This window comes from Arachis hypogaea, chromosome 1 (assembly GCF_003086295.3).
Source record: "Arachis hypogaea cultivar Tifrunner chromosome 1, arahy.Tifrunner.gnm2.J5K5, whole genome shotgun sequence".
In the NCBI taxonomy this organism is placed as follows: domain Eukaryota; kingdom Viridiplantae; phylum Streptophyta; class Magnoliopsida; order Fabales; family Fabaceae; genus Arachis; species Arachis hypogaea.
In genome coordinates, this window is record NC_092036.1 from 89,641,744 (window position 1) to 89,667,229 (window position 25,486).

General features: G+C 38.3%; 1 protein-coding gene across 5 annotated transcripts; it reads right to left on the reverse strand.

Annotated features, from left to right (window-relative positions):
- Positions 1-9,523: 9,523 nt before the first annotated feature.
- LOC112695848 (putative DNA glycosylase At3g47830) lies at positions 9,524-24,187 on the reverse strand. 5 transcript variants are annotated; one of them, XM_072199401.1, is made up of 10 exons: positions 23,723-24,179; positions 23,409-23,609; positions 22,073-22,129; positions 21,829-21,991; positions 20,859-20,951; positions 19,758-20,493; positions 19,569-19,659; positions 19,253-19,450; positions 11,938-18,038; positions 10,332-10,673 (listed from the first exon to the last, which is right to left on the reverse strand). In XM_072199401.1, the coding sequence occupies exons 1-5, from the start codon at positions 24,131-24,133 to the stop codon at positions 20,947-20,949; spliced, it is 837 nt and encodes a 278-aa protein (XP_072055502.1). In that variant the 5' UTR covers positions 24,134-24,179; the 3' UTR covers positions 10,332-10,673; positions 11,938-18,038; positions 19,253-19,450; positions 19,569-19,659; positions 19,758-20,493; positions 20,859-20,946. The 5 variants fall into 5 exon arrangements, with proteins under 5 accessions (XP_072055505.1, XP_072055502.1, XP_072055495.1 ...); XM_072199404.1 differs by lacking the exon at positions 11,938-18,038 and having other exon boundaries at positions 9,524-10,673; XM_072199397.1 differs by lacking the exons at positions 10,332-10,673; positions 11,938-18,038 and adding an exon at positions 18,572-19,164.
- Positions 24,188-25,486: the final 1,299 nt, after the last annotated feature.

Consider the following 25,486-nt stretch of genomic DNA (forward strand, 5'->3'; position numbering starts at 1 on the left):
TTGTAAGTGTTGGATTGTTATTCTTATTTACCATTAATTACTGCTGAATATTAAAAGGGGATGTTATCTTAACATCATTATGTTTACAATCTTTGTTGTATTCTATTGTTGAGGTTATATTTTGCTACTTGGTTTTGAGTTTTTCATGCTTAACTCTTGAAAAATACCAAGTGATGAGAATTGCCTTCGAGCCTGTAACTCTTCTTGAATTACATGATTTGGCCACCATGTGATTTGAACTCTCTCCTTGATTAGGCAATCTCTTGATGAATGATGTTGTGAAATTACTTTAATGCATTGTGTTTCATGATTATATGCATCCATATGTTTTTAGCTTGAATGCTTTCATGCTTCTTCAATGCTTGTTTCACCTTACAAGTTCACTTAAAGCATCTCAAGCACATTAGAATGAGTAAAGTGCATGCTTCTTTTGTGACATCGCTTTTCATGCTAGTGGATGTTCTAAGCCGCGCAATTTAGAATTCACACACTCACTTTTATTAATGTCACACTAATTCACTCACTAATTCCTAGTGGTTTACCTCATTCCAACAATTATGCTTCCTTGCTTTTGTTTTCTCATCTTATGGTGTTATTTTCTGTTTTACATGATTGATGCACCACAAGCAATAACGGAAGCAAGACTAAGAACACGCAACGCTGGTTGACCTACCAGCCGAAGGTAGCAATCCGGAGAGTCGCCGTACCCCCTTACTCATCTTTGAGTGCACCGAGGACGGTGTAAACTTTTAAGTGTGGGGAGGTCATCCGACCGGTCGGCGATTTTGGGTGACAAATTTCTAATCCCAACACTTTTGCATTTTATTCTAGGATTTTAGGATTTTTACTTGCATTCTCTTATTTTTGCATATGTATACACAATAAGCTTAGTCAAAATAATGAAATTTTTCAAGGATTTCTATCTATAGGGCACCTCAATTGATTTGAGTGAAACTTTTCATAGAACTTGCTTGAATTATATATCTTGTGGATCATGTTTTTGAGCTAAGAACACAAGCTTGTCAGGTTTGAGCCTAATAGTGTGGTTACATCTTATAACCACTTATTTTTCCTTCTTGTGTGCATTATTCTCTTTCTATGATTATAATCTTTGATTTGTTTGATTCTTTATGTCCATTATTTTGTGTATACATACATTTATATGATTGAGACCATCCTTTCATTAGCTCACTTACCCAAATAGCCTTACCTCTTATCATCCATTGTTAGCCAAATTTGAGCCTACGCTTAACCCACTTTGTTCTTTAATTTAGCACATTACAAGCCTTAGAGCGAAAAACAATAAATGTCCTTATTTGGATCTTTGATTAGCTTAGGCTAGTGTGTGTGAGTATCATTCAAGTGTGGGAATCTTGGGACATTGGGGGAATAAAAGGTTAGTTTTGTATTTTTATTGAAATTATGGGGAATTGGGTACATACTCATGTATTGATCAAATGAAAAACCTTATGCATTGATGCTCTTGTATATAGAAAGAAAAAATGAGAAAAACAAAAGAAAAAGAAAAGAAAAAAAGAAAAAAATAATATGGAAAAGAAAAGAAAAAAATAGAAAAGAAAGAAACAAAGAAAAAGAAAATAATAAAAAGGGGACAAAATGCCCCAAGTGAAGCTCAATAATAATCAATGCATATGTGTTGTGATCAAGGAAAAGAAAATGCATGAGTATGTGAAAAAAGTGAAAAATGAGTAGTTAGGTTAGAACTTAATTGTATAGAATGTCATAGGTTAGGTGGGAAGTTTAAACTTATCAAAGATTCAAATTTCAAGCTCACTTAATCATATATGCATCCTACCTTGGCCCTAACCCCATTACAACCTAAAGAAAAGACCTCATGATACTTGTATGCATGCATGAAATATATGTCGATTGTTAGAAGAAAAACAAATCCTAGAAAGCATGATTAGGAGAGAATTGAGAGAATCAACCCTAAACACTTGAGCGAATAGAGTGCAAATACATCCGGTGAGGGTTTGATGCTCAATTACATGTTTCCACCTACAATCATCACTTTTCATGTCAGTTTGTAAAAATATTTAATAACTCAATCCAATTGTGGATTAGACTTGCTAGTCCTTAGCCCTTGTGCATATATGCTTCTTGGAAATTGATTTATTTTGACCAAGCAATTGCATTTATTTAGATAGTTGCATATAGGTAGATTGCATTTAGTTAGTTTCCATTGAATAAATGCCATGCCCTTTACTTCATTCTTAGCTTAAGCATGAGGACATGCTTGGTTTAAGTGTGGGGAGGTTGATAAACCCCAATTGTAGGGTTTATCCTGTATTGATTTTAGGAGATTTTAACACCTTTTACTCACATTTATTCAATGAATTAGCATGGTTTTGTGATTCTCCCTTAATTTGTGCTTAAGTGTGAAAACATGCTTTTTAGGCCTTTAACTTGATTATTTTAATCTCCCTTTGATTCCACTAGATGCCTTGATGTGATTGTTAGTGATTTCAGATTGAAAAGGCTAGGAACGGATCAAAAGAGTGAAGAGGAAAGCATGCAAAGTGGAGAAATCATGAAAAGCAAAAGAATTGAACTCACCTATGGATGCACGCATGCATCAGGTGCTTACGCGCACCTTGCGAAATGGCCCATGGACGCGTACACGTGCTGTGCGCGTACGCGTGATGTGCGCGTACGCGTCGATGCTGATACTTGATTTTTAAGTGAATTCGCACCCAGCAAATTCTCAGGAGTTGTGGGGCCCAATCCCAACCAACTTTGGCACCAAAGATGCTATTTAAAGCCAAGGATTGAAGAGCAAAGGGATTTTTAGTTCATTCATACATATTAGGATTAGTTTAGAGTTAGTTTCTAGAGAGAGAAGCTCTCTCTTCTCTCTAGAATTAGGATTAGGATTAGGTTAGAATTTCTTAGATCTAGGTTTTGATTCATTTTCTTCTACTTCTACCTTTCAATTCTTTGTTGTTACATTCATCTTCCTCTATTCTTTTGTTGTAATTTCCTTTATGTTATTTCTATGCTTTGTTGTAGATCTACTATTGTTCCTTCCATTTTCATTCAATTCAATTCAAGGTAATTCATAATAATTGTGTTCCTTTTGATTGTTGTTGTTGATTTTTTACATTCAATTGTTGTTAGATTCTACTTTTGTTATCAATTTGCTTTGCTTTTCTTTTGTACCTTCCAAGTGTTTGATGAAATGCTTGGTTGGATTTTAGTATAGATTTTGTTTCTCTTGGCTTTGGTTGAGTAATTAGTGACTCTTGAGTTATCTAATTCCTTTGTTGATTGATAATTAGAAGTTGCTAATTGATTTGAATGCCTGTAACGCTAGTCTCTCCTTTAGGAGTTGATTAGGACTTGAGGAATCAAATTGTTTCATCCACTTGACTTTCCTCCATGGTTAGAGGTTAACTAAGTGGGAGCAATGAACAATTTGTGGTCATAATTGAGGAGGATAACTAGGATGGGATTTCTAGTTCTTATACCTTGCCAAGAGCTTTGTTAGTTGTTAGTTTATTTTCTTTGCCATTTGTATTTCTTGTCTAAAATCCCAAAAACCCCAAACATACCTCATAACCAATAACAAGGCACTTTATTGTAATTTCTAGGGAGAACGACCCGAGGTTTAAATACTTCGGTTTATAGATTTTAGAGGTTTGTACTTGTGACAAACAAATTTTTGTATGAAAGTATTATTGTTGGTTTAGAGACTATACTTTACAACGAGATTTCATTAGTGAAATTCTAAACCGTCAAAAAAGCTCTCACTTCTCCCTAGGATTAGGATTAGGATTAGTTTTAGTTCTTAGACCAAGGTTTTAATCTTTGCTCTCATCTACTTCTACCTTTCAATTCCTTGTTGTTACATTCATCTTCTTCTATTCTTTTGTTGTAATCTCCTTTATGTTGTTTCTATGTTTTGTTGTAGATCTACTCTTGTTCCTTCTCTTTTCTTTCAATTCAATTTGAGGTAGTTCATAATAATTGTGTTTCTTTTGGTTGTTCTTGTTAATTCCTTGCAATAATTGTTGATAGATTCTATTCTTATTGTCAATTTGCTTTGCTTTTCTTTTGTACCTTCCAAGTGTTTGATGAAATATTTGGTTGGATTTTAGTATAGATTTTGTTCCTCTTAGCCTAGGTAGAGTAATTAGTGACTCTTGAGTTATCTAATTCCTTTGTTGATTAATAATTAAAAGTTGCTAATTGATTTGATTGCCTCTAAAGCTAGTCTTTCTTTTAGGAGTTGATTAGGACTTGAGGAATCAAATTGATTCATCCACTTGACTTTTCTCCATGGTTAGAGGTTAACTAAGTGGGAGCAATGAACAATTTGTGGTCACAATTGAGGAGGATAACTAGGATAGGACTTCTAGTTCTCATATCTTGCCAAGAGCTTTGTTAGCTGTTAGTTTATTTTCTTTGTCATTTATATTTCTTGTCTAAAATCTCAAAAACCCCAAAATAACTCATAACCAATAACAAGAACACTTTATTGCAATTCCTAGGGAGAACGACCCAATGTTCAATACTTCAGTTTATAAATTTTAGAGGTTTGTACTAGTGACAAACAACTTTTTGTATGAAAAGATTATTGTTGGTTTAGAGACTATACTTTACAATGACTTCAATTGTGAAATTTTAGACCGTCAAAAATTCAATCATCAGTTAGTAAAAAGACAGTTAAGGTAAGTGGCATGATAATGGGTTTCCTAGTTAACAAGAAATCCATAAATTTAAAGAACAATCAACACAAATTCAAGCAAAGATATCATTTTATTGATGACAATTCAGATATGTACAAGAGTTGCAAGATAGAAATGAAATCATCAATAATGCAATTTAATAACCAGGAAATCAAAAGGGATAAAAATGCTAGCCCGTGCAGTCATAAATCGGCTTGGTTGAAATCAATGCAAAATATTAAGTTTCCTAACTCAATACATGAAAACAGGTTGCAGAAAATTGGGCAGCATTCCGTCTAAAATTGGATGTTCCCAGGTAATAAATAGCAAGAAAAAACAGTTCATATGAGAATAAAAGGTGCTGCCTAGAGTCACAAATACAGGAACAGTAAAGATCAGTGTAATAGCAGCATGAAACATGAAGAACAGCATATGAACAGAATTATTATCACAGCCAGATCAAAATTGCGAAATAGATAGAACAGGTAATCAAGAACAGCGCAATTATCAGGCCTAAATCCACTAACCACATCCTAACTACCTAACCACCTAGAATCCACTATAATCATGCATCTCTAACTATCCTAATTTGAATAGAATTTGAAAAATATGCAACTAACTAACTAATGAACTTGGTAAGGGAACGGTATTCGGCGGAACTTGGTGTAGGTAGGACCAGAATTTGAGACAGAGAGGGGAGTAGTGGCGCTGGTGGCTGCATGGCGGTGGCACGGTGGTGGCACGGCAGTGATCTGGATGGGGGTAGTGGCGTATGGTTGTGTGGTGGTGTTGGGTTAGATTAAGGGGGTGAGGAGGAAGATTGGGTCGAGGGTTGTGGTGGTGGCCGGCAGTGGTGGAAAGCGGCGGTCTGAGGTTGGGTCTCGGTGATCGGGTTTAATGGCGGAGGGAGAAATGGGTGAGAAGGGAGGGAGGTGAGGGAGGAGAAGAAGGGAAGAAGGAAGAGAGGGGGTGTCGCAGGGTGGTCTGGGTGGTTGGGGTGGTAGGCGCGACGGTGGGGTGGCTAGTCGGTGGAGGTTGGCAGTAGAAGGGGGTATTGCAGAGAAGGAAGGAGAAGGGGGTGGGGGCCCGATGGGTAGGGTTTCGCGTGATTTTGGGTTTAGTGGATTCAAATCCATGCGAACGCGTGAAGCACGCGATCGCTTGATTAGGACAAGAGGGGTATGGCGCGGTCGTGTGATTGACGTGATCACGTAAGTTGGGTAAAAGATGAGTGATGCAGACGCGTGAGGTACGCGAATGCGTCACTATAAATTGTGCTAGACGCACAATTCCAGCGTCGTTTTGGCGCAACTCTCTGTTTCCATTTAGGGGGCCATAATATCCATGCGACGCGGACGCGTCGCTTATGCTTTCGCGTGGGATGAGTGTTGTGCAAGTGACGCGTTCGCGTCAGGGACGTGAATGCATGGGCCGTTTTGTGCTAAACACATACCAGCCGCACGATTCCTGCCCAACTTTCTGGGCGTTGGATCTTTACACCGATTTCCATTCCAAGCCCACGCGTGGCCTGCGCGCTCGCGTGGGGTGAAATATTTTTTTTATGCAGTATGCAGAATGCAATGCTAATTATGAATGTTATGCACAATGCCAGGTTCAATCAAAATTCAAAAACAGACTAAAATAGAAAAGGAACGATCATACCATGGTGGGTTGTCTCCCACCTAGCACTTTTAGTTAAAGTCCTTAAGTTGGACATTTGATGAGCTTCCTGTTATAGTGGCTTGTGCTTGAATTCGTCTAGAAATCTCCACCAATGTTTGGAATTCCAGTAGCCTCCGGGATCCCAAACTAGGCGCAGAAAGCCTTCAAGTAAGTTAAAGCAAGTGACAAGGCCCCAAGAGTGTTGATTGCCAGAATGAATTCCAGGGTCCCAAACCTTGCTTTTGTACCCGTCTTCTTGTTGATCATTATGATTCCATCTGGGTAGTGATGAGCGGATAATTTATACGCTTTTTGGCATTGTTTTTAGTATGTTTTAGTTAGTTTTTATTATATTTTTATTAGTTTTTTAGTTAAAATTCACTTTTCTAGACTTTACTATGAGTTTGTGTGTTTTTCTGTGATTTCAGGTATTTTCTGGCTAAAATTGAGGGACCTGAGCAAAAATCTAATTTAGAGGCTGAAAAGGACTGCAGATGCTGTTGGATTCTGACCTCCCTGCACTCGAAGTGGATTTTCTGGAGCTACAAAAGCCCGATCAGCGCGCTCTCAATTGTGTTGGAAAGTAGACATCCTGAGCTTTCCAGCAATGCATAATAGTCCATACTTTGCCCGAGATTTAATGGCCCAAACAGGCGTTCCAAGTCAGCTTAAGAATTTTGGCGTGAAACGCCGGAACTGGCACAAGAATGGGAGTTAAACGCCCAAACTGGCACAAAAGCTGGCGTTTAACTCCAAGAAGAGTCTCTACACGAAAATGCTTCAATGCTCAGCCCAAGCACACACCAAGTGGGCCCGGAAGTGGATTTTTATGTCATTTACTCATATTTGTAAACCCTAAGCTACTAGTTCTCTATAAGTAGGATCTTTTGCTATTGTATTTTCATCTTTTGATCACTTGAATCTTTTGATCACTTGAATCTTTTGATCACTTTAGATCTCTAGATCATCTTTGGACGTCTAGTTCTTAGATTATTGGGGGCTGGCCATTCGGCCATGCCTAGACCTTGTTCTTATGTATTTTCAACGGTGAAGTTTCTACACACCATAGATTAAGGTGTGGAGCTCTGCTGTACCTCAAGTATTAATGCAATTACTATTGTTCTTCTATTCAATTTAGCTTATTCTTGTTCTAAGATATCACTTGTTCCTCAACTTGATGAATGTGATGATCTGTGACACTCATCATCATTCTCACCTATGAACGTGTGCCTGACAACCACCTCCGTTCTACCTTAGATTGAGTGGATATCTCTTAGATCCCTTAATCGAAATCTTCGTGGTATAAGCTAGAATTGATGGTGGCATTCAAGAGAATCTGGAAGGTCTAAACCTTGTCTGTGGTATTCTGAGTAGGATTCAAGGATTGAATGACTGTGACGAGCTTCAAACTCGCGATTGTAGGGCGTTAGTGACAGACGCAAAAGAATCACTGGATTCTATTCTGACATGATCGAGAACCGACAGCTGAATAGCCGTGCTGTGACAGAGCGCGTTGAACATTTTCACTGAGAGGACGGGACTGTAGCCATTGACAACGGTGATGCCCAACATACAGCTTGCCATGGAAAGGAGTAAGAAGGATTGGATGAAGACAGTAGGAAAGCAGAGAGACGGAAGGGACATAGCATCTCCATACGCTTATCTGAAATTCTCACCAATGAATTACATAAGTATCTCTATCTTTATTTTATGCTTTATTCATAAATCATCCATAACCATTTGAATTTGCCGGACTGAGATTTACAAGATGACCATAGCTTGCTTCATACCAACAATCTCCGTGGGATCGACCCTTACTCGCGTAAGGTTTATTACTTGGATGACCCAGTGCACTTGCTGGTTAGTTGTGCGAAGTTGTGATAAAGAGTTGAGATTGCAATTGAGCGTACCATGTTGATGGCGCCATTGATGATCACAATTTCATGCACCAGGTAGCAAACAATCTGAATTCTCACTAAAGCGGCCAAACAATTTTCTAGACCCATTCAATTGAGCTTTACACCAACCCTTGTATTTAAACTTTGAGCACACAACCATGTTGAACCTTGCTTGACAACTCCAACCACTAATCATCTTCCTCTTACTCTTAATGCCACAAAGAGCTCTAAGTTGACCATCCGTCTCTAGAAGCCCATATTCAAGTGGGAAAGTAAAGGTGAAGGAAGAGAATTTTACCCACTTGAATGTTGTATTGGACGGTAATGGCTTTGGGAGAGGTGTTTCTAAGGATCTTGCAAGCTCTACTCCCTTGTGCTCTTCTTTGACAACTTCCACCTCTTTGCAATCTTCTTCAATATCAACCTCTTCCTCTTGGTAGATTTCTTCCAATTCAATCTCTTCTTCATTGTTCACCAAGGGCATGGGAGGTTGTGCTTCTTCTTCTTTCATCTCCATGTCAAGTCCAATGGGAGAGGATTCAAATGTAGATGAGAATTCATCAATGATCGATTCCATCTCTTGATCAGCCCTTTCAAATTCTTCAATCATGAGATGCCTTGGAGGTTGTAGACCCTCCTCAATATCAGTTTCAAACATCTTTGAAGGAGGCTGATGTGTGGAAAATGATCCAACACAAAACTCACCGGCAAGTGTACCGGGTCGCATCAAGTAATAAAACTCACAGAAGTGAGGTCGATCCCACAGGGATTGAAGGATTGAGCAATTTTAGTTTAGTGGTTGATTTAGTCAAGCGAATCAAGTATTGGTTGAGTGATTTTGTATCCAACAGTAAGTAAATAGCAGGAAATGTAAAGGGAGAGGGATGATTTGCAGAAATTAAAGAGAATTGAAAGTAGAGGTGCTGAATCTTAAAGAACAAGAAATTAAACGACTGAAACTTAAAGTGCAAGAAATGTAAATTGCGGTAACTTAAAGTGCAAGAAATATAAATTGCTTGAATGAAAAAGGGATTTAAGGACTGGGAATTCAGAATTTAAGCCAGAGAAACTAAGTTGCAACAATTATCAAAGCAAGATAAGAATCAAAATTGGCTAGATCTCAAACAGAAATGGAAATTTGAATGCAGCAGTGGTTCAGCAGAAGAACCATAAAGAAAATCAGATCTCAGGACTCCAGAGACTAGATAGCAGAATCTAGATCTCAATTGCCTTCCTAGATCCAAGTTCACAAAGCAAGTAAAGAGAAATTGAAGATTGAAGCAGTAAAGGAAATGAAATTTAACTCAATTATGCAGAAGTTCCTCAATTCTTCACACTCAAGACTCAAACAAAACCCAGTAAAGAAAACAAAAAGATCAGAGGAAGAAGAAGTGAATTCTCTCCTCCAATTCTCAAGCTATTACAGAAAATAGAAAAATGGAAAGTGAGCTCTCAAGTTGACTAAGGATGAAAATTAAAATGAAAGTAAGTTCCTCCTCTAATCCTAACTAACACCTATTTATACACATTCTATTTTGGATCTAATAATTTTGAGTGGGCTTGAAAGATGGGTGAAGAATTGAATTCAATTGGATTTTTAGATGAGTTTCAGCCCATATTGCTCCCAAGAGGCTGCTTTGCTCTTGTGGAGGGCAGAGTAGGGAAGCCTTGCATGTGGATCCAATTAGCGTGCCAAGTATGGGAGAGGCATTAGGATGCTGCCCTGCCCTTGTGGAGAGCAGGGCAGTGGTGTCATGGTGCGTGCCTTGCTTCCCTGCCCGTGCTGTGATGCGCCAAGGATGTGCGCCCAAGCTCCCTTGTTGCGCGTCAATTCTGCGTGCTGGCCGTGCCAAATTGTGCGCCATGCACCAAGGAATGCTGCTCTGCCCTCCTTGTGGGTAGCGCAAGCTTTCCATGTTCTTGGGTGAGGTCCCAAGTTCGAAACTTGCTGGATGGCTTTTGTTGCCCCTTTTTTCTTGGTTTTCTTGGCACCAAAGTAGCGCCTAGTTTCTTGCTTGCTCAAGGTCTTGTGTTCGATCCTTGGAGGTTGAAAACAAGCTAATTTTGGTTTGTTTTCCTTTCATTTGAACGCTACTTCCTTCCCTCTTGAGCTTGGTTCGAAACCCATGGGTGGCACTTGGAGAACAATTTCCTTGAATTTTTCCATGAGGAGCCCGAAATTGCTCTTGAGGAGGGCAGGGCAGAATTTTTCCTTCTCTTATTTCTTGGCCTTGAATTGTGCTCCGCCCTCAAGGAGGGCAGGGCAGTGAAGCCTTGAATGCTTGGTTCATTGTTGTGCTCCCTTGGAGGGCAGTGTGCTCTTGTGGAGAGCAGTGTGGCTTCCTTCCTTCCATGCGCCACACTCTTTTCTTCCTTGGGCCACGCTTTCTTAAGCCACGCTTCATTCTTTTCTTCTTTTCTTCACCTACAAATAATCAAAACAACCAATCAAAGTATCATTAAATTCACAAGGCTTATAAATCAATTAAAATTCAATTAAATTTAGCTTAAACCTCATGATTTAGCATCAATTAAATGGTGGTTGTTTGATTCAAATAAAACATGCAATTTCACTCTAAATTGCTTACTTATAGTACAAGAAAGTGCATAAAAACTAGTGAAACAAGTGAAATTAGCTTGAAAAATGGGTATATGATGACTTGTCATCACAACACCAAACTTAAATCTTGCTTGTCCCCAAGCAAGCATCAAAATTAAGAGAAAATGAAATGAAAAAGAAAAGCATACATATCCTTATTAGGCAATTAGTAGAACTTGGTTCATGGAGTTTTTATGCAGACAATGATAACTCAGTTATTGTTTGTTGTTACATAATATACACTTTTCCTCAAAGGCTTACTAAGCTTGCTATTATAAGGTTTACTTTTTACTTGCTCCTTTGCTAACTTTTCTTTTCTTATTTTGCTTAACAAGCTTATTATTCTTTGAAGGATTGGTGTCAAATGTTGCAACAGCCTTTGGCTTTATTTTTACTCAACATTTCTTCACCACAGACACATGGCTCACTATTTCCTCCTAGGATCATTGATGCCTAGCACCTCTTTGGATAACTAAATGTTTTGTAGCTAGGTTGCTCTTTATTGTGGACTTTCAATTGGCCATCCCAAATCAGTTGATCTAAGTGGCCAGGTTTTGAAATATCCCTTAGAATTTACTTATCCAAGCATATCCTAGTACAAGAACACCACAGGCATGTGTCCTAGGGTCCAAGCTATTGGTGCCTAGCCTTATTATTTGTTTTTCTTGCCACATTGGCTTTTTCTTCTTCCTTTTCTTTCTGTTTTGTTTTGTTCTCAAGGGATTCTTTTTTTTCTTTACTGATAGAAACCTTTATGACAGCAAGCTAGTTCACACTTCAATGAAAATGACATTATGCAGCATCTATTTCATGAGTTATGCATTTAATCAAACACATATACCACCATTAACTTCCATTCTAACTTATGCAACTTTGGACATTTACTTTCTAATTCAAACATTTCTCTTTTATTCAAGCATATGGGAAACAAAACAAAATTTAAAGCTAAGTGATGAATGACAAGCATTATGCAGATAAGCATACTTAATCAAACAACTTCACTTGCAACTAGATGAACACTTTAGCAAGACATACAAGAATTCCTGAATTAAAACATTTCACAACAATAAGGATTAAGTGTAGATACAACCTTTTGGGTTGCAGCTTTTCATTCTTCCTCTTGTTGTATCCCTTTTGAGTCACAATGCAAATTGTCTTCAATTGTTGGCTAATTTCCTGCATAATTCTCAAAACTTTCTTGCTTCTCAAGCCCTTAAATGAATGGTTAGTATGCATAAATTGAGTGTGTCTTTTGGATTAATTTTGGTGTAGGAACACCAAACTTAATTGCTTGCCACTGCCTCTAATGCAACAAGTTAACCATATGTGGAACCTTGTGTCCTTGCTAAAGGTTATGGGATTAAAACTAGAAAGCAGTTAAATAGTTGAATAATTTGTCTGATTGCTTGGAGCTAGCATTGTGCAAGAAGTGAGAATGTGTTTTTAAATGAGATTTTGGTGGAACACCAAACTTAGAATCCTTCATTCTTCCTTAAATTGTTTTGGTGTGCAACACCAAACTTAGCTCCTTGCAATGCATACTAATTATTCAACATTTTTATTGAAAAAGCTATGAAAAGAAAACTACCTCAAGTTGGGTTGCCTCCCAACAAGCGCTTCTTTATTGTCACTAGCTTGACATCCTTCATTGTTGCTTCAAGAAGGCTGTAGGCTCTGAACATCTTTTTCCTAGTCCCATTGTCCTCCTAGGTATAGTTTTGCTCTGTAACCATTTGCTGTGAATTGACTCTTCGTTGCTTCGTCTAGCAATTCAATACTTCCATAAGGAAAAACCTTGATTACCAAATATGGACCAGTCCACTTAGATTTAAGCTTGCCAGGGAACACCTTGAGTCGTGAGTTGTACAAGAGTACTTGCTGTCCAGGTTTGAATTCTTTCTTCAAGATCTTCCTGTCATGCCACCTCTTGGCTTTTTCCTTGTATATCTTGGCATTTTCATAGGCTTCTAGCCTAAATTCATCCAGCTCATTTAGCTGTAACAACCTTTTCTCCCCTGCTGCTTCAGAGTCAAGATTTAAGAGTTTAGTAGCCCAAAAAGCTTTGTGTTCAAGCTCTACAGGGAGGTGACAAGATTTGCCATATAATAGCTGAAAGGGGGACTTCCTAATGGGAGTTTTGAAAGCTGTTCTGTATGCCCAGAGTGCATCTTCTAACTTCCTAGCCCAATCCTTTCTTGTGCTTCCTACTGTCTTCTCTAGAATCTTCTTCAATTCTCTGTTTGCTAATTCAGCCTGCCCATTAGTCTGAGGGTGGTAGGTGTGGCTACTTTATGAATAACTCCATATTTATGAAGAAGTTTCTCCATTTGTTTGTTACAAAAATGACCACCACCATCACTAATAAGACCCTTGGGCACTCCATATCTAGTGAAAATATGCTTCTTGAGGAATTGAAGGACAATTTGCGCATCACAAGTAGTTGTGGCTATGGCTTCCACCCACTTTGACACATACTCCACTGCTACCAAGATATATCTGAAAGAATAGGAAGGGGGAAAGGGTCCCATAAAGTCAATTCCCCATAGATCAAATAATTCTAATTCCAAAATAAAATTCTGCGGCATCTCATTCCTTCTTGTCAATCCTCCTGCTCTCTGGCATTCATTACATTGGTGAACAAACTCTCTGGCATCTTTGAAGATAGTTGGCCAATAGAAGCCACTCTGCAGTATCTTTGCAGCTATTCTTTCTGGACCAAAGTCTCCACTTTCTGGACCAAAGTGTCCACCATAAGCTGAGCCATGGCAATGCCACAATATATCCCTTATTTCACTCTCAGGGACACACCTTCTAATCACTCCATCAGAACATCTCTTGAACAGGAAGGGTTCATCCCACAAGAATTTCCTTGCTTCATTGATTAACTTCTTCACTTGTTGCTTAGAGAACTCTTGAGGTATCTTCCTCCCCACTTTGTAGTTTGCTATGTCAGCAAACCAAGGTGTTTGCTGGATCTATAAAAGGTGTTCATCTGGAAAGCTTTCATTCACGGGTTGGGAGGCTTTTTGAATTGTTTCTTGTGGTAGCCTCGACAAATGATCAGCAACTCGATTTTCAGTGCCCTTCCTGTCCTTTACTTCAATGTCAAACTCTTGTAGGAGCAATATCCACCTGATAAGTCTTGGTTTAGCATCCTGCTTTGACATCAAATACTTAAGGGCAGCATGGTCAGTATAAACCACAATTTTGGACCCTATCAAGTATGATCTAAACTTATCAAATGCATAAACTACAGCTAATAATTCCTTCTCTGTTGTGGTGTAATTTTTTTGAGCCTCATTCAACACCTTACTTGCATAATATATGACATGATGCAAGTTTCCCTTCTTTTGTCCAAGCACAGCACTAATTGCAATATCACTTGCATCACACATGAGTTCAAAAGGTAGTTTCCAATCCGGGGGTGTGATGATTGGTTCTATTGTGAGTCTGTTTTTTAAAGTTTCAAAGACATGCTGGCAGTTTTCATCAAAAACAAAAGGATTATCAATCATTAACAGATTACTCAAAGGTTTGGCTATTTTAGAAAAATCCTTGATAAACCTTCTATAAAATCCTGCATGCCCCAAGAAACTTCTAACAGATTTCACATTAGTTAGTGGAGGGAGCTTCTCTATGATCTCCACTTTTGCCTTGTCAACCTCTATCCCTTTTCTTGAAACTTTGTGACCAAGAACAATCCCCTCGGGCACCATGAAATGGCACTTCTCCCAGTTCAAAACCAAATTAGTTTCTTGGCACCGTTTCAAGACAAGAGTTAGATATTTTAGGCAAGCATTGGAATTGTCACCAAAAACAGAAAAGTCGTCCATGAAAACCTCTAAAAACTTTTCGACCATATCTGAAAAAATGTAGAGCATACACCTTTGAAAGGTGGCTGGGGCATTGCATAGCCCAAACGGCATCCTTCTATAGGCAAAAACTTCAAATGGACATGTGAATGAAGTCTTTTCTTGGTCCTTTGGATCTACCACTATCTGATTATACCCAGAATAGCCGTCCAGGAAGCAAAGTAAGCATGGTTGGCCAATCTTTCAAGCATCTGGTCAGTGAAGGGGAGTGGGAAGTGATCTTTGCGTGTGGCGTCATTCAGCCTCCTATAGTCAATACACATCCTCCATCCTGTCACAGTTCTTATGGGAATGAGTTCATTTTTCTCATTAACAATGACTGTCATCCCACCCTTCTTTGGTACCACTTGAACTGGGCTTATCCATGAGCTATCAGATATAGGGTAGATTACCCCTGCATTCCACAACTTCATTACTTCCTTCTGGACAACTTCCTTCATTGTGGGATTTAGCCTTCTCTGAGGTTGAACCACTGGTTTGGAATTGTCCTCCAAGAGGATTTTATGCATACACACTGCAGGGCTGATACCTTTCAGGTCATCAATGGTCCATCCTAAAGCATCCTTGTGAGCTCTGAGTACATCAAGAAGTTCTCCTTCTTCTTTTTTTGTCAGGGATGAATTGATGATCACTGGGAAACTCTCTGATGTGCCAAGGAATGCATATTTGAGATGGGTGGGTAATGGCTTCAGTTCTTGTTTTTGTACTTCTTCCTTCTTGCTTGGTTTCACCTCTTTGTCAATAGAGATCTCAGCTGCTTGTTCCTCTCTTGTCTCTTGATTATTTTCCTCTTCTTGCTCATGATGATTAATGTCTAACATTTCTTCCACCAGGCTTTCTATCATGTCCACTCTCAGGTAATCCTCTTGCTCAGGAGGGTGTTGCATTAACCTGAAAACATTTATGACCATTTGCTCATTGTGTACTCTGAAGATCATCTCTCCCTTTTCCACATCGATAATAGCTCTTGCAGTTGCTAGAAATGGTCTTCCCAAGATGATTGAATTATATCCTTCCTCTTCAGTGTCCAAGATCATAAAATTCGCAGGGAAGATAAACTCCCCAACCTTTCTAACAGATTCTCCACAATTCCATTAGGTGTCTTGATTGATCTATCAGCCATGACTAGTGACATCCTAGTGGGTTTGAGTTCTTTTATCGCAAGCTTCCTCATCATGGACAGGGGCATTAAATTGATACTAGCTCCAATATCATAAAGAGCCTTGTCTAATGTCATTTTGCCTATGGTGCAAGCAACTACAAAACTCCCTGGATCTTTAAGCTTTGGTGGGATTCCCTTTTGAAGCACAGCGCTACATTCTTCAGTGAGCAGCACAGTCTCCTTCTCCAGCCAACTTCTTTTCTTGTTGATAAGTTCCTTCAAGAACTTGGCATATAAAGGCATTTGCTCCAATGCCTCAGCCAAGGGTATGTTGATCTCTAGCTTCTTGAAAGTCTCGAGGAACTTATGAAAGTGCTGATCCTTTTCTTCTTTATGGAATCTCTGTGGATAAGGTAGTGGAGGTATAAGACTCTTCTCCACTTGCTGCTGTCTTGGATTTGGCTCTTCCATGATCTGCTTTCCCTTCTTTAAATTCTGTGGTTGGTTGTTCTCTTCTGTGAGCTTTTCTGGGACATTCTTGCTTGTTATGTTCTTGTCGTTAGCTCCCTCTTTCTCTGTTGGTTCTTTGTCACTCTCCATAGGCTTCTTGGTTGCCCCTTTGTTGCTGTCCACCAATGTCTTTTCACTCCTTAGTTGCACAACTTTGCACTCTTCTTTCGGATTAGGAATGGTGTCGCTTGGTAGTGTGCTTGAAGGTCTCTCAATAGAAATATGCTTGGTAGTGTCCAATCTGCCTCTCTAGGCTCTTCATGGAAGCTTCCTGGTTCTTTGTTGTCATTTCTTGGTTCTTCATCATCTTCTCAATGAGCATCTCTAGATTAGTAATCCTCTGAGAATCTTGTGAGATTGGTTGGTTTTGGGGTGTTGATGGATGATGGTAAGTATTTTGGTTGATGGTTTGGTTATTGGATGGATAATGGCTGGAGTTGGGGTAATTACTTTGAGGTTTTCTGTAAGGATTTTGGTTAGTTGGCTGCTGGTTGTAATTTTGGTTGTTTCTTGGAGTGTTTTGAGCTAAGTTCCTCTGCCATGGTTGTTGGTTTTGGTTGTGGTTATCTCCCCACCTAAGGTTTGGGTGGTTCTTCCAAGATGGATTGTAGGTGTCACCATACACCTCATTTGATCCGGAATTTTGGTTGTGCATGTACTGCACTTGCTCTTGTTGATGTTCTTCTTGGTTCTCCTCATTCTGCCCCCAAGGATTTGATGGTTGGCTTGTGGCACTCATTGATGCAACTTGTAGGCTATCAATTCTCTTGGCTATTTGCTCAAATTGTTGCTGAATCTGCTACTGCATCACTTTGTGTTGAGCCAAAATTGTATCCACTCGTTCCAATTCTAGCACCCCCTTCCTCTGTGATGGTTGGCGTTGCCTTTGGTGAGCAAAGAAGTATTGGTTGTTGGCCACCATATCAATGAAGTTTTGAGCTTCCTCCACAGTTTTCATCAATTGCAATGATCCTCCAGCTGAGTGATCAAGTGCCTCTTGAGCTTTTAGAGTGAGTCCTTCATAGAAATTCTGCAGCTTATCCCACTCAGTGAACATCTCTGGTGGACATTTCCTCAGCAGGGCCTTATATCTTTCCCATGCCTCATATAGATTTTCAGCATCCATTTGGGTGAATGTCTGCACCTCAGTCTTCAATCTTATGATCCTTTGAGAGGGATAAAATTTGGCAAGAAACTTGCTCACCAAATTATCCCAAGTGTTGATGCTCTCCTTTGGAAATGTTTCTAGCCATTGAATGGCTTTGTCCCTGAGAGAGAATGGGAATAATAGCAACTTGTATATGTCAGGGTGCACTCCATTGCTTTTAACTGTGTCACAGATCCTCAAGAAAGTGGATAGATGTTGGTTCGGGTCCTCCAATGGTCCTCCTCCAAAAGAGCAGTTGTTTTGGACCAATGTGATGAGTTGTGGCTTCAGTTCAAAGTTATTTGCATTGACATTAGGGGAGAGAATGCTACTCCCATAATGTCTAGCATTTGCAAAAGTATAGGAGGCCAGTACCCTCCTCTGTTGTGGGTTATTGTTGGCCCCTCCTTCTGGTGGATTGGTTGAACGTTCCTCCATGTCTTGAAATTCTTCTTCTGACTCCTCCTCTCCAACAATGTTTTTCCCTCTTTCAGCTCTTCTTAATCTCCTAATGGTTTGTTCGTCTTGTTCATGAAAGGTGGGTATAGCTCTTCTTGTATCTGTCATATAAACAAAACACAAGAAACACACAGAACCAGAAAACCAGTGAAACTTCAATCTATTGCTAGAATGAGGTTTTGTTTAGCTTAGGTAACTAGTCAAACAGTTAATATGTTAGTTAAGAACAAAAGAAAAAAAATGCTTAATCTAGATCTCCACTTCACTTAATCATTGTCAATCTATTTCAATCCCCGGCAACGGTGCCAAAAACTTGATGTGTGGAAAACGATCCAATACAAAACTCACCGGCAAGTGTACCGGGTCGCATCAAGTAATAAAACTCACGGGAGTGAGGTCGATCCCACAGGGATTGAAGGATTGAGAAATTTTAGTTTAGTGGTTGATTTAGTCAAGCGAATCAAGTATTGGTTGAGTGATTTTGTATCCAACAGTAAGTAAATAGCAGGAAATGTAAAGGGAGAGGGATGATTTGTAGAAATTAAAGAGAATTGAAAGTAGAGGTGCTGAATCTTAAAGAACAAGAAATTAAATGACTGAAACTTAAAGTGCAAGAAATGTAAATTGCGGTAACTTAAAGTGCAAGAAATATAAATTGCTTGAATGAAAAAGGGATTTAAGGACTGGAAATTCAGAATTTAAGCCAGAGAAACTAAATTGCAACAATTATCAAAGCAAGATAAGAATCGAAATTGGCTAGATCTCAAACAGAAATGGAAATTTGAATGCAGCAGTGGTTCAGCAGAAGTGAGGGAGATCGGAAGGGTGGCGTATAGGTTGCTGGCACCTATGGATAACGGAGTCTTCCGGTTTCGACTATTCGAACTTCAAGGGGACAAGCATGTGCCACTGATGTTCGACATTCATGGGAGAATCATGGTGGAGCAGGTAATGGAGCTTTCCGCTGAGGTAGGACACAGTGGTGGTGGGAGTTCCGTACACTCGACCTATGTACAGGACGACCGACCTCTCGCACCACCGCCCATTCATGTCGCCATTCCAATGGATGAGGCAGAGGAGGACGAGGAGGAGTCGGACGATGATTACGTGGCGGACAATGCAGACAGCGACTCGTCCGATGGTGGGAATGAGGATGAATGTGTTCCGAAGACACTTATCCAGACTGTGGCGCGCCATGTCCTACCTCCACCTCACCCAATTCCGGCACTATCGACAGTGTATAAATGACTATCACTATCAGAATAACAAACATCTAAACTCATATAAGTTTCGAACATTAATACACCATTCATACCTGTCAAGATTCACCGGAGTGCCTTGCACTTGCTGCTCCCCATTGAACTTCCATTTCCCCGATCAACGTGGTGAAACCGTACAATATTGAGCACACTAGGGAGACAGCTGACAACCACGTCCCCCACTCCTCCTCGTCACGGAACCATGGCGGGCACAAAGCCTGCATCGCAGGGTCATCGTAGACTCTCCATGCAAACTGAATTGAAGATTTACTTACATAATTAACCACATGATATCTATGTAAATATAAAAAATTTAATGTAAAACTATACATAACCTCATAAAATCATAATATATTATATTTCATGGCTTACCTCGTCGAACCATAACCGATTGATCGAAACTCTCCAATGCAGGACCCTGGCCTGATGCTGATCCGTACTCTACTGCTGCAATCCAACCAACCTGACAGGTTCCAAGAAGATATATATAGTTCGTTAAGTAACATCCCATATGAGGTGACAACAATATATAATGGAAATACATAAATAAACAGTTGCTACCTTGCAGCCAGCGGATACTGGTAGATTCCTCTATTTGGTGGACACCACTGAGAAAATCTCTGATAGATCTAACTCATCAACAACGGAGTGCAACCGGCGATGTCCGTGACGCCTCGTTGTGCCGCCGAACAAAGTGACTGGTACGTCTAGGCCAGCACAGCCGATCCCCAGGAAAGTGCCCTACACTCCCCAAAGTCCCGGAAAAGCGGTAGCCAACGTATGTGCACCAGGTTGTTGGACTTGTCTGTCATCAAATACCCTCCGATAAGTAACATAATATAGCACCTAGCGTACTGTCGGAGGGTCTTCGGGTCTTCTGTTCGGGGCATCTGGCAGACATGATCCCGCAGCTACACGAGCTTAAGCGTGAAGGACTCCTTCCTCTGCACAGTCTGCTAGCTTGGCACCAAGCAGCTGCTCCACCATAGCCCACGTCTCCGTGCCGTACGACCTATTGAAGTCACGAAGGCACCCCCCAACGCGGTTACCGTGTGCGCGTAGGCCTAGGTGGTACGCCACGTCCTGTAGGGTGATAGTGACCTAACCCCACGGGAGATGAAACGTGTGCGTCTCCGAATGCTGTAACTTCACGAGTGCCGAAATCAGGAAATTGTCAAAAGTGAAGTCCCTGAGTGGCACCGTGTCGCCAAATCTGGCCTCAGGCAAATACGGGACGATGGCGTCGGGTGGAGGAAGGGTATGGCTCACTCGCGTGGGGCAGTAGAAGGCAAGACCTCTGAAAAATAAAAAAAATCAACCTTATAAACAGATGATCATAAATTTATGCACATTACTGAATTCTTACTTTTTTTTTAGTAATTAAATCACCTTAACGTGCTACACAGCAAATATTTCTATCTAACTTACAGTTACTTCTACTTAAGAACATACTTCCATGTTTCTAACCTATACATGTCTCTAAATTACATATGCCAGAAAGCTTTCCTAATTAGAACGTTATAAATACTAACAACCTACCACAAGAAAAACAGAGTTCCTTCTAGAGACCTATCACTAAACCATTTAACTACGTTCTTGTCACTTCAGGACTACTCTAACAATGACCACATACTTAGATTAAACAAAAAGAACGCAACTAACCTCAAAGTCGGCCGCCCCAACGTAATGCGACATCTCGTTCAGCTTGTTGATGTCTCCGTCGTTCCCGGCTTGGCACGTCATCACCGTATCAATCTAAAATAGAATAGAAAAGGATCAAAAAAAAGGAAGAAAGAGGTTGACTAAGTCAAATTGGGACCCAAGCTATAAACGACTTCTACTTATAGGCGTAATCATGACTTATCTCATGTAAACGAGATATATGAAATATCATCTCGTTTACACTATAAACGAGATAAACGAGATAAGACAGAAATTTAAATCTGTAAATATTTTTTAAATTATTTATTTTAGTAATTATTACATTTATTTTATTTGTTAAAATAAAAAATTCATCATTAAAATATGAATATAAAAATACAAAATTATGTTTAACCAATAAAATATAATCACAAACATTGTACTTTAAAATACTAAATATATTTTATATTCTTTTAATAGAAGAAACAAAAAAATACTCTCAAAAAATACACCTTAATTTTTTTTCATTATTCATATCAATCTTCTATAATTATATTTTTATCATTATATTTATTTCTAAATTTCTTTTATGAAAAATGAGAATTATTTTTTTATAATTTATGTTTTTATATTTAATTTTCTCGCTAAATAAATATAAAAATATTAATTTTAATATCTCTATCCTTTTTGTAATGTTTTTAATATTCTGCCTTATTCTATTTTCTGTTTTCCTAACCAACTGCAACCTTTGAAATACTAGTAGACGTCACTTGGTGTTGAGTGAGACGGTGAGACCGACTCACTTACCACATAATTGTGAGCTTCTCTTTCAATTCAACTAACACTTCAAAATAGTCTCCAGCCTACGTTATTACCACTAGTTAGCTCTATACAATACAAGTTCTGAGCATCAAAGTTCAAACTGGTTCTTTACAATAATTCAATAAAGGACAGGAGTTATTATCGTCACATTTCTCTCTTTGCTTGTTACCCTTTTTACTTGTGCATTTACGGCAAAGCTTCCCATGTGTATACATGAGACAATTCAGGTCAAATTTAAGTTCATTTGGGATCCTTTCGTTTAGATGAAGATATGTCTTGTTTCTGTCAGCAGCAGCTGGCACCCAACCAATTGTTTTTGCTATCTCAAAAATCTGCATAAATATTCAACTGTGTTAGGAATAGAAAAACGAATTCATGTTCTGTAAACAGAATGATTAAGTCATAATACTTACGTGAGTGTCAACGGGAAAATCATCTAGCTGAAGATTGAACATCAACACACAAGCCACCTATTATCAATTCCATACTTTAGCAAACACAACACAAACCAGAAATGGAAGACACATCTGTGTTAGATCGAATCCTACTCCCTCTATTCCTTTTGTATCTATTGCTGTTACCTTTTGGTGCGTTATTTGAACAATGTATCTTAATGGGTTGACTCCAGACATGATTTATGACAAAATGCAATGGCGTCATTTGAAACATATAGCTGATCCCACTTAGTGGGATAAGGCTTTGTTATTGGTTAACTGTTTGTTTAAGTTGAACAACATATCTTAATACAATTTGTATCAAAATCAATTGATTTAAAGATGCACCAAAATGTAATGGTGATAAACAAAAGGGAGTAGAGGGAGAAATTTTAGAATTTCAGCATGATAATACTAACTACTAGGAAGAAATGGAATCATCACTGTTATTAGCTTTCATGTTTTAAGGATTATTAGCACAATAAACTATTAAACACATACCATGAGAGGCAGTCATTATTTTTTTTTCTTGGTTGTAAAAAAGGAAGCAATTTCCATTACTATTACGAATCGAGGAGAATGAATGTGTATCCAATATATCCCCAAAACAGGTCTTTCTTAATTAAGACATGAATAGAAAATTCTCCTCCTATTGGTCAAAAGATTAATGAAGATAACAGTGTCATATAACATAAGCAATATGATGACAGAAAAGCTGATTATGTCCAAACCATATTCGGATAAGAAAATCCAACATGCATTAAAAAGGATGGTCAGAGCAAAATTTTAACCCTACAATATTGTGCTGTGATCAGTCACAGCAATTACAGAACACAAGATCCCAATAAAGACACATGCCCATCAGCCTCCTTTTCTAGTTGTTTTGTAATTAAGTTTTTCCTTAAAATATGTCAATCCATGTAGCTGACCGTACTTAGTCAAGACTCAGGACTTCACTACTATTCAAAAGTTGTTCCTAGAAGCCAATCTACCAAATGATCCCGAATCCCTATAACAAATGAATCTTGGTAGGACTGTAGGATAGAATGTAAACTGCCTCCTCTATACCAAGCTCCTCTGTGTTAACAGATTGATCAAGTCCTATTCCATTTATTTAATCAAGCCAAATACCACATATTGTTAGAACAAAGTTTCTAATGCAATACACAGATGCAATCTTGCTCAAACTACCAGGAAATACTTCTAACTAAGATATGCTGCATTAATTAAAACATGTTCCTACAATATGCTGCATTGAGAAACATTAGCAATCAATAAGCTGAAAACAAAAGACAAAAGGGAAAAGAATATTTACAGTTTTGGGACCAATTCCCTTGAAAAGAGAGAGCTCAGCCTTAACTTCATCAATGGACAAGTCTCGCAAATACTCCAAGCACAACTTGCCTCTCTTCTCCAGCAAGCAACGCAACATGTTCTTAATACACGAAGCCTTCGTGGGTGCCAAACCCCCGCATCGAATCGCATTCTCCAACTCCTTCGAATCCGCACCAAGCACCTTCCACCCAAAAAAAGAGGAACGAATTGGAACAGCAGATAAGTAATTTTATAACTACACTAAAAACCCCCAATGTGAATTATCAGGGCACAAATAGAAATGGAATTACGTACATGTTCCCAGGTGGGGAAGGATGATTTGAGGGAATCGAACGCCTTTTGGGAATTGGACTCGGTGGTGTTCTGAGAGAGCACTGTTCGGACCAAACCGTCGAGCACGGTTTCCGGCGGGATGGTGGCGGCGTGGTGGTGGTTGTCGTCAACGTGTTGTCGCTTGCGGTACTTGGCGAATTCGGGAGGGAAACCGTGGAGGGCTAAGAGGGTGTCTCGTAGGGAGAGGCATTCTTGTGGAGTGGGGCCACTGTGAGAAGAGTATGGATTCGTGGCGGTGGTGGTGGCGGTGGTGGCTGATTTAGAAGAAACACGAACTGATTTTGATTTTGGTTGCTGGTTAGGGAGGCGGTGGAGCTCCGCCTCCACTTGCAGCTGATGCTGCTTCCTCTTGAGGATCTTCTTTTTATCCATTCTTATGTGTCACGCTTTAATCTTAGTTTGTCTCTTTCTAGTAACCAATTAAGCAGGGTTAATAATCAAATTAATATATATAAAAATATTTTATAAAAGCTATTGTAAAATTTTATATATATTTTTTCAATGCAATTTTTTAAAATTTATAAATTAATCATTTTTTTATTATTCTATTAATAATTTTCATCAACAATTAATAATATAAAATATTAGCTGACAATATATATAACACTTAATATATTTAATTGAACATTAATCTAATATGTTTACGAAAAATTTATCTAGTCACTATATTATATTGGGATTAGAATTTATATAAATAAAAAAATATTAAATTGATAGATTTTCATAAACACATCTAAGTAATATCTAATTAAATATATGAAATATTATGTATACTATCAATTAACGTTTTATAATATTAATCATTAATAAAAATCGAATAAACATGATTAATTTGTAATGTTTGAAGGACTAATTTAATTAATAAACATTTTTAAGAATAAATTTAAAAAATAATTTATTTTTCATGACTAATTTAACTATTAACTCCAATTAAACTAAACACAAGCAACATTAATTTTTAAAAAAAAATTAAATCAATTAATTAATTAATTAATTAATATCAGTATAGTATTTATTATTAGTTAACTTTTATATGGTTAACGTAAATTCAATTAGTTTAAAACTATATTTTTATGTGAATAATTTCTTTTTTATAAGATCATAGTTGAAATATAATATTTTTAAATAACTTAATTACATAATGAAATTATTTAATAATTTTTACATATTAGTTTTAGAGTAAATCTCATAAATAAAATAATTTATTCCTCCTTAAATGCACATAATCTACGAATGTCGTCTATGATTTTTCTTTAGGGACGACTCAAATTCAGACGTATAAAACGTTTTAAAAAACAGAAACAGACATTCTAGCAATGATGATAGGATACGTGTACTTTACTAAATTTTGTTTGCATGATAATGTGATTTTAAAAGTTTTTTTTTTGCAAAGTCTATGGTATGGATGTCATGAAACATCCAGACGTATAGATGCCAACTGTGTATCCTTATTGCACAATGCATATGAGATTAGACGGACCTAGTAGTCAGCATGTACAGACACTACCATGACAAAATACGCAATAAAAAGTCCTTTTCAGAAGTGGGCCAGTCATATGGTAGAAGATTAATCGTAAGTTGTCATTGTTAATGCAACTATGTAACTAAATATTTTTTTGCTAGGATGCCTTATGGGTCGATCTGTTTGAACGCGTTGTATTGGGCCATGTAATTTTGGCATGATTACTCAGTGAAATATTATTTTGTTTTGTAATTTTTGAAATG

Excerpts from the sequence above, each read along its gene's own strand:
- LOC112695848 (XM_072199394.1), bottom strand. The coding sequence starts at position 18,045 with ATGACAGATACAAGAAGAGCTATACCCACCTTTCATGAACAAGACGAA.